Below are 14,654 nucleotides of genomic sequence, written 5' to 3'. Positions count from 1 at the left end.
TATGCTAAAAAAAATTACAACTGAAATGTCAGTAAAGGCAAGGCTGTTTGCAAAGCATTCTTCAATACGTTGAATATGCATTTCACCTCACTGAAGGTTTAATTCCAGACTGGAGCCTTTTGCTCCAGGAAAAATTTAGCAACTTCAGTTGCTTTTTCTTTTCCTCTTTTACCCATATATTCTTCAATCGCATTCTTCAGGCTTTTCTGATGTTTGGTTTCCCTTATTCTCTCATTTCCCCTTCCCCTTCCCCTTGGTTGCAAATCAGTTTGGTTAAGAACCTCTTCCGGTTCCTCCTTCATCCAGGTAAGGCTCATTCTCCTTCTTCCGTTCCTCTTCGGCTGAAAGCGTCAGAGATTCTACCGCAAATTTAAGACTGGTAATCTTCTTTTCTGTTGAGTTTTATTTTTCATATTTCATTTAATTTTCCTGTTCCATTCTATTGAAATGAAAAACCAGTAAAGAATTGGCTGTAGTTTTCTTTCACTCTGTTTATAAAATGAAGCTTTGGCTCAGATTTTATGGTTTCAGTTTCCCATTCCAACTCAGCATCAACTGAATGTTAAAATGATTTGACAGTGTTTTTATATGCACTGTTTTTCCAGATAAGATTTTCTCAAATTCATCAATACAAAAGTAAAAATAAGAACCCTAGAATTCGGAGCTTAGTTCAGTGGTTTATGTTCTTTTAAGAGAGAATTTTAATGTAAGTTTAGCCTCTTGTATATATTTGCTCTGTTCATTGAAAAGTCCTCTAGTTTACTTAATTTTGCTGTTGAATGCTTGTTAATGAAAAGACAATTGAATTTAAGTTTGTAGCTGCTTTCTATGTTTCAATTTCTGCATTTTCTTTACTATGCTCAGCTTGTATATGATTTATTTGCTGAAGATGTGTTTCTAAGAAGCTGAGGCCTAGAAATGGTTTCAAAAGTTGCTTTTATGCTTTGCTTTTATTATAATAAAACACTTCACTTTCTTTAGAAGAGTGACCTTCTGAAATCTGTTAATGCTTTAATTTTTAATATAGGATTTTACTTGCTAAAGGTTCCCATGGAATTATTAGACTTTGAGTTAGGTACTTGTGTTGTAAATAAGGACTATCTTTAGTGAGTGGTCATTGATTCGTGCACTTATGGGTGGTAAACTTTGAGATGCTACAGAATCCATTTTGGCGCATTTAGTCATTATACTGCATCATAGCTGCATATACTTTCTAGTTTTTATTTGGCTGTTGAATGCATGAACCGAAAGCATTAGTAAACCAGAAGATTGAAGAGTTGATCTTCTGTTTGGGTTATGATCTATCTTTGCAACTATTGATAGTTATGACATAGCTGCTCTTTGTTCTAGAAAGGAGAGGTAATTTTTGTCATTGTGCTGAAATGTCATAACTTATATGTTGTCCTCAGTAAGTCTGTTTCATATCCCCCTGGTTTTATTGGTTTTACCAGTATGCTGCCTCTCTTTCTTGCTTTGAAACGTGTTGCAAAGTCCTGACAAAAGCTGGCCAGGTGTATTACAATTGGCTGTCATCTTACTGATTGGTTTTTATGATATCTGGCTCAATGGCTTTCTTTTGCTACCTTCACACCAAATCTAAAAGGCCTTAAAATTTATTAGAAAGGTGCTTTCATTCTTTCATTGAACGACATAGTTTATCTCATTCAATAAACATCATCATATAGACTAGTTGCAAACAAGTTATGTAGAAACTTGAGATAATCAAGGGAAAGGGGGTTGTCGAGGTTTGAATCCTCGACCTAGTGTCAACCAAGACTTGAAAGCAACATAAGTCATTTCTCAGTTGCTACTACATCGGTGGCTTGGTTACATGGAAAGTTGGGATTAAAATATTTATATATATATACACACATATATATGAGGTTACTTTGGCAGGGTCATTGATGAAATGATTTGTATTAATTGTTCTTGAAAAGCATGATATGTATTAATTGTTCTTCTTCAAAGCATGTGGATTCAGAGATGATATATTGGGCTCTACTATGATGATGTATAGTAGGACAGTTTCAAGTACTTGTTTTGAATGTGAGCGGATGGTTAAACAAGCTGGTTGAAAACTGTAGTTAGTTCCATCACTTCAATTGCAGTTAGCATCTTCCAAGACAACTAAACCACAAAGTTGAACCGCATCAAACATATGGATTTAGAAAGGCCGAGAAATTATTTCTTTTGTGTATTCAAGCTTCAGTTTCTTTTTTATCTTAGAAGATTGCCCTCTTATATTTATTGGCTTCATTTGTAATGTAGCAATAAAATAGAAGCTTTGGAGGGATATGGAATGAAGCTTCAATCATGGCACAACATACTGATAGTAATCATATATTGTATTAAGAACTGTAATATATGCTACCTGGACTCTTGTTTTACCGTAAATTACATGTTTCGGCATATATTTGGAATAGGTATGGGCACAACATACTGATAGTAATCATATATTGTATTAAGAACTGTAATATATGCTACCTGGACTCTTGTTTTACCGTAAATTACATCTTTCGGCATATATTTGGAATAGGTATGGGGATATAGTCTTTCAAATATATGAAAAATATTGAGCATGACTATGTTAGATGTGGTACTCTCATCTGATGAGTCTAGGCAACCTATTTTTTCGGCCACGCAGTGAATTTTAAATGGCCTCATTTAACTTATTCACCCACATAAGTTCATTTATTTTAATGAAACAGCCAACAAAGTTATTTCAGTTACTAGCCAACGGTTGGTTTTAGTTTTGAAGTTATTTGGTGCTAGCAATGTCTTGCATTGAGTTACTGATGACAAACATTTGAAATAACATACATTAAGACGCACAGACATTGAGAAAAAGGGTATTGTAAATATTTCATTAAAGAGATTTGAAAGAAGAATGAATAGTAATAATTTTTGAATTTTTCTCTAGTTTTAATTCATTTTTAATTATTTATTATTAAAAATAAATATAATTGTAATAATTTTTAATCATTTATTAATTTTGTAATTGTTAAATAATTTTAAAAACTTCTATTATATATCATTTTTAATTTATGTCCTTAAAAGTCATTTTCTATTTTCACCTCACCGCTACAGCTGCATTTGAATCCAAACACACACTCCACCGCTGTTTCTAATTTTACCGCTACAGTATCCAATCTCACCGCTACAGTAACTAATCTCACCGCCACCGCTGTTTTTAATCTCACCGGAGCTAAACACACCGCTCATCCAAACTAAGCCTCAATCAATAGATTTTATTCAAAATTGTGTTTTATATTTATTTTTAAATAAATATAGAAGAATCATCTATGTTTTTTTCCATTTTAAATTTTGATTTATTTCAATTCATTGATTGGTTTTATATATAATTACCCTTTAATTCATTCATACAATTACAGTGCAACCAATTACTATAATGTATAAGTTAGATTCTGTATTGACATGATGGCTCATACTTTTCATATGTCAAAGCCTAATAAGATTTCAACTTAAATATTTAAAAGTATTATTTTTTTTGGTAATAATCATAATGAAAATTTGTAAAAATGAAAATTTAAAATTTAAAATGATTTTAGTAATTAAATCAAAATAAATAATTTTAATTTTTAATTTTATATTTGTTTTATATTAAAAGGTAAGATAAATACAAAATTTAATAATTGTAACCATTTATTTTAATAATATATTATTTTAAAAATAAAATGCAGTAATTGAGATAAACTTGCATTCATACCTTTTAAAAATAGTTTGATAAGTTTTATTTTTTAACAATCTCATTATAAGTTTTGATAATATTTATTTGCGTTTTAACACACTTGAGCTTATGTCCTCTTACATTAATAATTATGTTCATGCCAATCGAGTTAAGACCGAAATAACTTTGATAAATTAAATTCAAGACAATTATATTGGTATTTTCTCTTAAATAGTTAGAGAAAAATTATTCCAATATTAGATTACACTAATAGAAAGTTTTTTGATAATTAAAAAACTTATATTAAGGAATTATTTAAAAATATTTTATATAATTTTAATAAATTATATGATAAAATAAATATAAATTATAGAAAAATTAAATCTCTATTTAGACGGGGTGCCCTTAAGTTCAATAATGTAAAAAGAATCCCGCAAATAACTTCCCGTAAATAGTTTCTGCTATTTTGTCAGTTTTCTCTTCCTTGTTGATAATAATATATATCACAATTGCCGCCGCCGCCGCCGCCGACAATGTCATTTTCGTAATTCCAATTCCGAATAACAGTTTCCTTCAAAATCACCCTTTTGTTTTCTCCTTTTTTCCCCCTTCTTTACAGTCACCGATATGGCGAGTGCATGGAGGAAGTTGAAGAAATCGTTGATTCCGAAGATCTCTACCCACCGTGACGACGACCGCCGCCGCTCCTCCTCGTCCTCCAGTTCCTCAGCCAACGGCATTGTCTCTTCTCCTTCGCCGTCCTCCGTCTCTCGCTCTTCCTCTCGCCTCTCGTACAGTTTCAGCTTCCGGTCTTCTAAGGTCGGTTTTTCCTTTCATTTCCTTCATCACTTCGAGTTTTTTGGGGTTTTTTTTTAGGCGGCCATTTATTTTTTGGTCCGGTGGAGGGGGGAATTTCGTTTGCCGCGAAAAAATCGGCTGTTCTGTTTTTCTAACTGATTTGAGTTTTTTAATGGTTATTGACTGATTTGCCCCAGTGTGATATTGTGTTTCTCTTTGTTTAGTCTTTTAAGTGAGGTCATAAGGTAAATTCATATATGAAGAGTTTCAGTTTTGCCACGTTTTGTTTAATTTAGAGATCAAACGTTGCAGTAAATAACGGATTATGCCACGCTTCTTTATAACTACTGTAGAGTTAAGTAGTGAATCTGATTATCAAGTACGAAACAATGGATGCAATAAATATGACCTTCACATTATTGTAATTTACGGATTTTTTGCCATGCTTGTTTAACAGTTCAGGAAAACCGTGTATTTCATGTTTGATTCAATGCCTTTAGGTGCATGTTAGACTGGAATAGAAATAGAAATAAAAATAGAAATAAAAAATAAAAATAAATGGGTTTGAATCCTTTAACTTCAAGTTGATCTTCCATCGGAAAAAAAGGGTTGGGATATGGAATTGGAAGAAAAAGCTTTTGTTTTTAGCAAAATGCAAGAGTTTTTGTTTCTCGGTCCATCATTTTCATGGAAGAATTTCTTTACCTGCTTGTTTTGTAGATGAAAAACTTTGAATTTTCCTCCATTTTTTTTTTGGCTAGTGAAAATAGTGGGTATTCCAGTTGTGTATGCATACATCACGCATTTAATTTTTTCGATTTATTTTATTTTCCACGAGCAGGATACTTGTCTAAACTTTGTAGTAACTAATAATGAAGTAGTGTATTGTTTGGAGTTCAACTTAATGCTAGCTTGCTACCAAAGTTGTTGAGATTATCTCTGTTATTCTCCGTTAATACTTGTTATAGATGAAAGTATTAGTAGTGTTTTATGTGGCCGGTATATATGTTGGTGGTATTAACGGTAGTTTTGCACTAATTGTCTCTCATAATTTTTTTCATTGTCCCTCATTCCTAATCCTACCTTACACTAATTATGCTTGCTTGGGCTTAATTTTTATTGTTCCTAAATTTGTCTGTTAAATCACTAATATTGAAAACTGAATGATATAAGAAGAGTATTGAAATAAAAGAAGTGTACTTTCATATGGATTTTACTTGTGTTGTATGATCCGTACATTATCTATTTTCTTTAACTAGGATTCGGGTTATACAACTCTAATACTTTTTAGGAATTATTTTTCCACCTTAGGTTTTGTTTTGTTTTTCCTAATCATATGCTTTCTTGCCCACTTTTTTGCATGTTTCAATCAAACAAACACATTCAATTCATTATAGCTTAAGTTGGATTAAATAGTTTTTATTTTTAGTAGTTTAGGCGTTTTCTTCTTTAAACGAAGTTGTGGAAACTTCATATGAAGTTACGTACTAGTCATTCTCATGCATGTTGTAGATATTGTTAGCCATATGATAAAACAATATTATCGTGCTTTATATACTTGATTAATCCATTACACACAATTTCTCTCTTTATTGGCAGAAGACTTGCGCAATTTGCTTGGGAAGCTTGAAAAAGGGAGAAGGCCAGGCCATCTTCACAGCTGAGTGCTCTCATCATTTCCACTTCAATTGTATTGCAACCAACGTGCAGCATGGGAATCGCATTTGCCCCATTTGCCGCTCTGAATGGAAAGACATCCCTTTCCAAGCACCTGGAAGTGCTAATGATTTCCGGCATAATAACAGCACCATCCTTGGCTTCCGTCATAATTGGCATCCACCATCCTTGCCTGTATTGGAGACTGATCAATTTTCTCTCGAAGAACCACTCTCAGCCACCCATGTAGCCCCTGCACCATCCACTCGCTCGCAACCCATAACCATTAAGGCATTGCCAGAGTTTCCTGCTGTCTTAGCTTCAGATGCCGTTTCGAAGTTTCCTGTTCTTGTTGGCGTCAGTGCTCCACCTTTTCATGTTGATGTTCGACATTTTAATCGTGCACCCATTGACCTAGTTGCTGTACTCGATGTAAGTGGCAGCATGGCTGGCAAGCTTTCCCTTCTTAAGCGTGCTGTTTGCTTTATCATACAAAACTTGGGCCCTTTGGATCGGGTGTCCATAGTTACTTTCTCATCATCAGCTCGAAGAATATTTCCTTTGCGGAGGATGCGTGGCAGTGGTCAAGACGATGCTATCTCTGCCGTCAATGCTCTTTCCTCTGGAGGTGGGACAAACATTGCGGAAGGTCTTAAGAAAGGGGTTAGGGTTCTTGAAGAGCGACGCGAGCAGAATCCAATTGCTAGCATTATGCTATTATCTGATGGCCGTGATACCTTAAATGACGACACTCGCAGCTTATACCGCAATGTACAGAATCTCACCTCAAATCCCAATTACAGTTTGCAGTATCTTTACCTTTTGCCTGCTTCAATTTGTTCCAGGAATACTGCATCTGGTAATGAGGCCCGGCGGCTAAGTATCCCAGTCCACACATTTGGGTTTGGCTCAGAACATGATTCCAATGCAATGCACGCCATATCTGATTTATCAGGTGGGACATATTCCTTTATTGAGACGGTTGACAACTTACAGGATGCATTTGCTAGATGCATTGGAGGTCTTCTCAGTGTTGTAGCTCAAGATGTCCGACTGACAATACAGTCACTTTCTCGTGGAGTGCAAATTGGTTCAATTCACTCTGGTAGATATAAGAATGAAATCTTTAATCTAGGGCAGAAGGCTACCATTGATGTTGGAAGTTTATATGCAGATGAAGAGAAGGAATTCCTGGTATACGTCTCAATTCCAGCATCATCACGTGGTGAAGGTGAGGCAAAATTGGACCACATGTCATTGTTGGAGGTATTGTGCTCGAACAAGGATTCAACATCATCAGAGATTGTCGAGTCAAGACGCGAGAGAGTTGTGATTCGCCGACCCAAGGTTTTGTCTCCTACAGACAAGATGGTGTGCTTAGAGGTTGATAGACAGAAGAACCGTCTTGCAGTGGCTGATGCTATTGCAACCGCTCTACGGATGGCTGAATTAGGAATTCTAGACCATGCGCAGGCCGTGCTGTCGGAACAAAAAACAACTTTGTTATCTTCAGTATCCGCCCAAGCTGGGGACGACCTTTGCAAGTGGCTTGAGAAGGAACTGACCGAAACCGCACAGAGAATGGCAACTCTGCAGTTATATGAACAGAGTGGGCGGGCATATGTTCTCTCAGGGTTAAGTTCACACTCGTGGCAGAGGGCCACAACCAGGGGCCACTCTACAACAATCTTACCTGGTGAAGGTGCTAGCGGGATCAATAGCTATGAAACTCCTTCTATGATCAGTATGGTGTCGAAATCGCAGTGTCTTAATGGTGGACCTTCTCAACAACCTCAAATGGTTACCAAGTCATGTAGCCTGACTCCTCGACATAAATGAGGTTGGCATAGCAATTTTTTCACCACCATTAGGGCACTGAGGTTGATATACGGAACTTCAACACTGATTTGGCGCAATGGCTAGATTTTTATTCTGTTTACGCTGTTTTAAAATTTAGACGGTCTTTAATTTTTTTTCTTTTCATTTTAGAGACTAGATTACGTTAAGGTGGTTTTTATATTGCCCTAATAGATTTGAGTTTGAGCTTGATTGTTTCGTTTATATCGTTAATGCTCAATTTTGTTATTTTTTTTGGAAAGAAATTATACGAAAGTAATTAGGCTAATTTCTCTAAAAGAGAATTTTCAAGACCTAATATAAGTATTTTAGTCGTATTTATTTTGGTACAAACATATTTAAATAAATAATGTCAAAATATTTCTTCTGAAAATTTAAAAAATAAAAACAGAAAACTCATTAAAAGGCAAGAGTCTCGTTTTTTCTTTTTTATGAAGACTTTCTCTTTTCTTTTAATTATTGTAATACTGATTATTTTATAAAGGTAATAGATTGGTGCTACATTAAATTGCCTTTTTTAAACAATTATTTAATAAAATATTATTAAACATGTAAAATAAAAAGTTAAATTTTGTTATTAGTCCTTTATTTTATGAATATTGTAGATTTAATCTTTTAATTTTATCATTTTTAGTCATTGAATTTTTTGAATTTAAAATTTTAGTCCTCACCAAATAATAACAGTTGACTTTATTAAATTAAGTTCAATTATTTCTAAAATCTGAGGTGAAAATTTTATTATATATGTATAATGTCATGTTAACTTATTATTTTTACATATAATTTACTAAAAATGTAGTTAAGAGTATGAATTAAATTGAAGGTTCAAAAAGTACAGGGACCTAATATATAACTTTAGAAACATACAGGGACTAATAGAAAAATTTAACCATTAAAAAACGGTCGTCCTAGAAAGTCTAAATCCTCGAGAAAGAGAAAGATAAAATATTCAGTTAGGCCAGCCCAAGTCCAATCCAATAATAAGACATCATCATCTTCTTCGTTCACTTTTTTCCTATCTTCTGCCGTAATTACCCTTTTTCAATCTCCAATCTCCTCCTCCATTCCAGACCCTTACCTTTGCTTCCCATGGAGTTTGAGGTGAGACACGTGGCTGGAATAGAAGACTGTTTCGTATCTCTTCCCCTTTTACTCATCCAAACCCTTCAGTCCACGCGCTCTTCTCTCCTCCCTCCCCTTCTCACTCTCGAGCTTCGCCTCCCACGCGCCTCCGACGATCCTTGGATTGTCGCTTGGTCCGGCGCTACTTCTTCTTCCACCGCTATCGAGGTAAGCTAACTCTTCAGCTACTCCTTTAAGTTGTATTTGAGACTTTGTATTTCAGGAAATGAAGTTCAATTTCAAAAAAGAAAAGTGAATTGTAGAATCAAATACACTTAAATATAATATTGATGATTATTTTTAAAATTCATGAATTATTTAAGGGGCGAATTTGAAACATTTTAGATATCTGTGAAATTCAAATAAATTTTTGTGTACCTTTCAAATGATCATGTTAAACATTAACTAATATATACATAATATGTGAATTTCATTCTCAAATTTGTGTTTCCAACCGTAGCATTACATTTTAGACTACGATTTGACTTGGATTTTTTTTTTCTAATTTCCGTAAATTTTCTTTTTTGGCCATGAAGGTTTCACACCAGTTTGCTGAATGTATATCGTTGCCGAATCACACCACAGTTCAAGTACGAGCAGCTTCTAATTTGGCAAAGGCTACGTTAGTCACAATGGAACCTGATACCGAGGATGATTGGGAAATTTTAGAGCTTAACTCTGAGCATGCTGAAGCTGCAATATTAAAGCAGGTAGTCAACTTTAGTTATAATCATAATGGAGCAAATGAATTATTGATGAATTTCATTGAAACCAAATTGAAAATATTTTACTCAACTTCTAACGGATTTTGAATATGTTATGCTATTAATTTCAATTGACACAGGTCAGGATTGTCTATGAAGGAATGCGGTTTCCTCTATGGTTACATGGTCGAACAATCATAACCTTCCATGTCATTTCAACTTTTCCCAAGAAAGCGGTGGGTAAGATGATATTGATGCGATTTTCTTAATTTTACTGAAAAAGTCTACTTAGTTTTCCAGATGTTTGTGTAAGCATCAGTTCAATTTAGAACTACTTTTATCTGCCTACTCATTTACAAGTTGCATTCATAGCGCATAATATTATAGTGTGGAAATTGTTCAGAAATTATTTGTGCTGAATCATGTCTTCTGACGACTTTCATTGATTCACATGTTAATATTAACAAATTATTGTCATATAGCTGTTAAATCATGTCAACTGACAAATCTAATCTAGGCTTGTTGGAATTTTCCTGATTCATGATATTCTTTATCAGTTCAACTTGTACCTGGAACTGAAGTTGCCGTTGCTCCAAAGAGACGTAAGAAAAATTTAAACAACATAGAATCGTCTACTGGAGAATCTCATGGTGCAAAAGCACTGCTTCGCTTGCAAGATTCAGATAGAAGATTGTTTCATAAAAGTAATGTCAAAGGTGTTGAGCTAGGGGTAGCACTTACGTCTGTTGCCTTTATTCATCAAGAAACAGCTAAAAGGCTTTCATTGGAGTCTCTTCAGTTGGTTGTTATTGTGCCAAGGTTATCAGCTAAAGAGAGCGTTAAGAATCTGGAAAATGATGCCTCTAGAATGAAAGGAAGTTTAACTTCGAAGGAAGTAAATAGTGGGATTTCAATCGATAATAAGGAATTCCGACAAGTGATTGTTCGCCTTTTAATTTCAGATTCGGTCGCTAAAGGACATTTAATGGTTACGCGGTCTCTCCGACTTTATTTGAGAGCAGGACTACATTCATGTATGTAAACTCTTTTCAGGAACCAGTTACTTATCTTACCCTATTTATCTAACTTGTAAGGTTTTTCTCATTTTTTTGGTTCTTCTTACATAACTGAACTAGTGGTTAAGATGCTTTTCTGAATGGAAGTATTCGGATTAAACAAGTTTTTTTTTTTTTAAATCAACCCTGAAGAAAATTTGAATAGTCTGCCAAGTTGTTTCTATGCATGCACCAATTACGTCCTGCCTACTATATTGTTTAGACTCAAACTTCACTCTTTGCTCCATTCCAGTATTAAGGGGAAAGAAACTTTGTAAAATTTATTGATTTTATGATATATGTTTCTTTTGATTGAATGAATATAGCATTTAGGTTTCTTTTAGTAGATGCAAACTGTAGATGCAAATTTGTTGTTGCTAAATACTTTGATGGTTGCTTCTTTCTCCAACTTAAGGATTCACCTTCTGTTCAATGTGTTTCTTCTCATTGCTTTACTTTATTCAATGTATATTGGTGTTAGTTTTATAAGGGGAGGAGAAAAAACTGACATTACTATTGTCACTTTCATTTATGGAAAAGGTTTTTGAAAGAATGTTCCCATGTATGCAGGGGTTTATTTAAAGGGGTATAATGCTGCTTTGAAGAAGGAAATTCCTGTACTTTCACTTTCTCCTTGCCACTTCAAATTGGTTGCAAATGATAAGGCTATTGGGAATGGGCTTGAAATGCTTGATCGTCATAAAACTCATAGGTCACAAAACTTACTCCCAATATCTGGTTCAGGAACCTCTTTAGGAGTAGTAAATTGGTCAACTCATGAGAATGTTGTTGCTGCACTTTCTTCTGAATGTCCTTGCCAAGAAGCTGGAGACTGCAATCATCAAGACAATAAAAAGGGCTTAGAATGTCTTCTTCAGGCATGGTTTCTTGCTCAACTTGATGCTATAGCTTCAAATGCAGGGACGGAAGTTAACACGTTGATTTTGGGGAGTGAAAGTCTACTTCACTTTCAGGTGACCATACATGATTCTGGAACTTATGGACTTGTCTCATCTAATGGTTTTTCAGAGAAGAGAAATAAGACAAAGGATTTGCCAATTGAAATTTCATATATATTGACCATCTCAGAGGAAACACTCCACAGTGGACAAGTCAATGCATATGAACTTTCATTTGATGATGGAAACAAGAGGGTTGATGTCCAGGGAGGTGTAGAGTTGTTTGGAAAGCTAACTTTGGGTAACCCTGTGTCCTTATGTTCTGTTAAAGACAGAACATCTGTCAAGGGGTTTAGCACAGATGTATCTTCATTAAGCTGGATGGGTGCAACTGCTTCTGATGTTATCAACAGTAGGTATTTTTCTCTTTTGAAAATTTCAGCTAATATTAATATTATGTACGAATTGGCACTAACTTTTTCTCTAGTTTTTACATATAAGTGTACTTTATTGTTGCAATTGGTTTTATCTGGTCATGTTCACCTGACAAATACTACATGCAGGATTGATGGTGTTGTTGGCTCCTTCTTCTGGAATTTGGTTTAGTACTTATAATCTTCCTTTCCCAGGACATGTTCTAATATATGGTCCAGCGGTGAGTTGCTACAAGTTTTGCTTCTTTTGCAATTGGTTTTGATCAAGTGTTAAAGGTTAAAACATGTTTTTCTCTAATTTTTACTTCTGGGGAGAAAGCAAAATGTCATCAAGCATTGTTATTGCACGTTTTTTCTTGAACAAAAGTAAAATTCTCAAGTTTATCTTGTAGAGAGTTTTGTGGTGTTGCAAGTAGATATCACTTTATACTGACTTTTTCTTTGGCAATCTTAAATTCTCAACCTTGTTGGCTCTTTATGTTTTGTGATAAAGAGGTTGGTGCATAATTTCTTTTACCTATCTTTAAGGATGACTCTTTGAAACTATGCTCTCTTAGAACCTACTTCTGTTGTTCGTAGGAGGGCTTTATTGTATTTATTTGACATATACTTAAGTAAAAATTGGAATATTCTTTTCTATTAGGGTTCTGGGAAGACATTATTGGCAAGAGCTGTTGCAAAATCCCTTGAAGAACATGAAGACCTGTTAGCACATGTGTAAGAAATTATTTGAAAATGCATATTTATCCTTCTCGATGTTGACATTTGGAAATGCTATAATTATGGCTGACTTGTCTGGAAAAAGGATCTCCAATTTTTTTTATGGTTTTCTAGTTTTGTTGGTGGTTTCTCAGAGTGAAAACTAATTTTGATATTGGCCTGTACTTGCAGAATCTTTATAAGCTGCTCTGGACTTTCTTTAGAGAAGGCTCCAACCATTCGTCAAGCACTTTCAAGTTTCATATCTGAAGCTCTAGATCATGCTCCTTCAGTTGTCGTATTTGATGATCTTGATAGCATCATCCAATCTTCTTCTGACTCAGAAGGATCTCAACCTTCAACCTCAGTTGTTGCACTTACTAAATTTCTCACCGACATCATGGATGAATTTGGGGTAAATATCTGTGTTTTCTACTTGTCCCTCATTTCCTTGTATGGTAGTACTGATGCCTAACAGATGTTTGATTCAATTCAGTTAAACTAGTGCTCTGGATCCAAATGATTTTCTTTTTGTATTGTAGATGTATTCTCTTTTTGGTTATTTATAGTCAGCTAATAGATTGTCTTGTAACATTGAGCAGGAAAAGAGAAAGAGCTCTTGTGGTATTGGTCCAGTAGCTTTTATAGCTTCTGTGCAATCTCTGGAGAGTATCCCCCAGTCTTTGAGCTCATCAGGTTTGTCTTCATCTTTACCTTATTCGTTTAAGGATCACAACTTCCTTTACTTGTATTGGAATTGTAACAAACCTCCACTTTAGAATTTTCTCATCTCTTTTCCTCATGGTAGTGCATCTTGAATTTGGTTATTATCGCAGGAAGGTTTGATTTCCATGTACAACTGCCTGCACCTGCTGCCTCTGAACGTGGGGCCATACTGAAGCATGAAATTCAGAGGCGTTCCCTACAGTGTCATGATGATATCATAATGGATGTAGCTTCCAAATGTGATGGATATGATGCATATGATCTGGTATTTTTGTTTCTTGTGTGTGCATGTACTTCTGTCTTGTATCTCTTTTTAAAGAGGCATTAATGTTCTTTTTCCCCTCTGGATAAATTTGTTACTTCTATATATTACTGACATCTTTATCCTTCTTGTTACTAATTTTCACGACGTTTTTAATCTGCATGTAGTTTAAATTGGATATAATGAGTTGCATTCTGTGTTATTTAGGGAATGAGATTGCATACTCTTCCCATTGCTTATCCTAAAATTTTGGGTAAAAGTTGATACTAATTAATTTTATTATTTCAGGAAATATTGGTTGATAGAGCTGTTCATGCTGCTGTTGGCCGGTTTTTGCCTTCTGATTCTGGTTCTGAAGAACACATGAACCCCATGCTAGTTAGGGATGATTTCTCTCATGCTATGCATGAGTTCCTTCCAGTTGCCATGCGTGACATAACTATATCAGCTCCTGATGTTGGTCGCTCTGGTTGGGACGATGTTGGTGGTCTCAATGACATTCGGGATGCTATCAAAGAGGTGCAAGTTTCCTTCTGGCTTCTAAATTTCCTATGATTATTTTTAATCAATATTTGGATTAGCTTCTAATGTAATCCAGAATGTGAACTTATTTGTATCTATTGTCCCCAGCTTGCTTATCTTTTTTATTCATGTGAAGAGAATATGATAAATAAAACCTGTACCTTTTATACTGTTAATATTTTATTCCAAAGGCATTGTAATACTTTCTTTTGCTAGATTTAGTCTGGTTTGT

The 14,654-nt window shown here is 34.7% G+C and overlaps 2 protein-coding genes and 1 long non-coding RNA gene across 10 annotated transcripts in view; all 3 read left to right on the top strand.

Moving 5' to 3' along the window:
* LOC107916430 (uncharacterized) lies at positions 1-2,533 on the top strand. Of its 2 annotated transcripts, none has more exons than XR_005919570.1 (2): positions 1-379; positions 2,269-2,533. It is a non-coding gene; the product is annotated as an uncharacterized lncRNA (long non-coding RNA). The 2 variants fall into 2 exon arrangements; XR_001689484.2 differs by having other exon boundaries at positions 1,969-2,533.
* Positions 2,534-4,088: 1,555 nt separating this feature from the next.
* LOC107916431 (E3 ubiquitin-protein ligase WAV3) lies at positions 4,089-8,203 on the top strand. Of its 2 annotated transcripts, none has more exons than XM_016845720.2 (2): positions 4,089-4,507; positions 6,089-8,203. In XM_016845720.2, the coding sequence occupies exons 1-2, from the start codon at positions 4,316-4,318 to the stop codon at positions 7,979-7,981; spliced, it is 2,085 nt and encodes a 694-aa protein (XP_016701209.1). In that variant the 5' UTR covers positions 4,089-4,315; the 3' UTR covers positions 7,982-8,203. The 2 variants fall into 2 exon arrangements, with proteins under 2 accessions (XP_016701209.1, XP_016701208.1); XM_016845719.2 differs by having other exon boundaries at positions 4,099-4,507; positions 6,086-8,203.
* Positions 8,204-8,968: 765 nt separating this feature from the next.
* LOC107897487 (peroxisome biogenesis protein 1) overlaps positions 8,969-14,654 on the top strand; it is a 9,840-nt gene continuing 4,154 nt past the window's right edge. For 2 of the 6 annotated variants that reach the window (XM_041102866.1, XM_041102867.1), the window contains exons 1-9: positions 8,969-9,289; positions 9,658-9,831; positions 9,966-10,065; positions 10,383-10,859; positions 11,451-12,191; positions 12,343-12,434; positions 12,857-12,930; positions 13,105-13,327; positions 13,515-13,608. In XM_041102866.1, the coding sequence (XP_040958800.1) occupies positions 9,089-9,289; positions 9,658-9,831; positions 9,966-10,065; positions 10,383-10,859; positions 11,451-12,191; positions 12,343-12,434; positions 12,857-12,930; positions 13,105-13,327; positions 13,515-13,608 (2,176 nt within the window). In that variant the 5' untranslated portion in view covers positions 8,969-9,088. Of the gene's footprint in view, positions 9,290-9,657; positions 9,832-9,965; positions 10,066-10,382; positions 10,860-11,450; positions 12,192-12,342; positions 12,435-12,856; positions 12,931-13,104; positions 13,328-13,514; positions 13,609-13,748; positions 13,904-14,188; positions 14,420-14,654 lie in introns of those variants that run through there. The other 4 variants (XM_041102864.1, XM_041102869.1, XM_041102865.1 and 1 more) reach the window with 4 other exon arrangements.

This window comes from Gossypium hirsutum, chromosome D10, assembly GCF_007990345.1.
Source record: "Gossypium hirsutum isolate 1008001.06 chromosome D10, Gossypium_hirsutum_v2.1, whole genome shotgun sequence".
In the NCBI taxonomy this organism is placed as follows: domain Eukaryota; kingdom Viridiplantae; phylum Streptophyta; class Magnoliopsida; order Malvales; family Malvaceae; genus Gossypium; species Gossypium hirsutum.
The sequence above is the reverse complement of the archived record's forward strand: the minus strand, read 5'-3'. Positions and strand labels throughout refer to the sequence as shown.

Bases quoted from the DNA above. Each gene is read 5' to 3' on its own strand.
- LOC107916431 (XM_016845719.2), top strand. From the start codon at position 4,316: ATGGCGAGTGCATGGAGGAAGTTGAAGAAATCGTTGATTCCGAAGATC. The intron at 4,508-6,085 runs GTCGGTTTTTCC...CTTTATTGGCAG, and splicing joins TCAGCTTCCGGTCTTCTAAG to AAGACTTGCGCAATTTGCTT.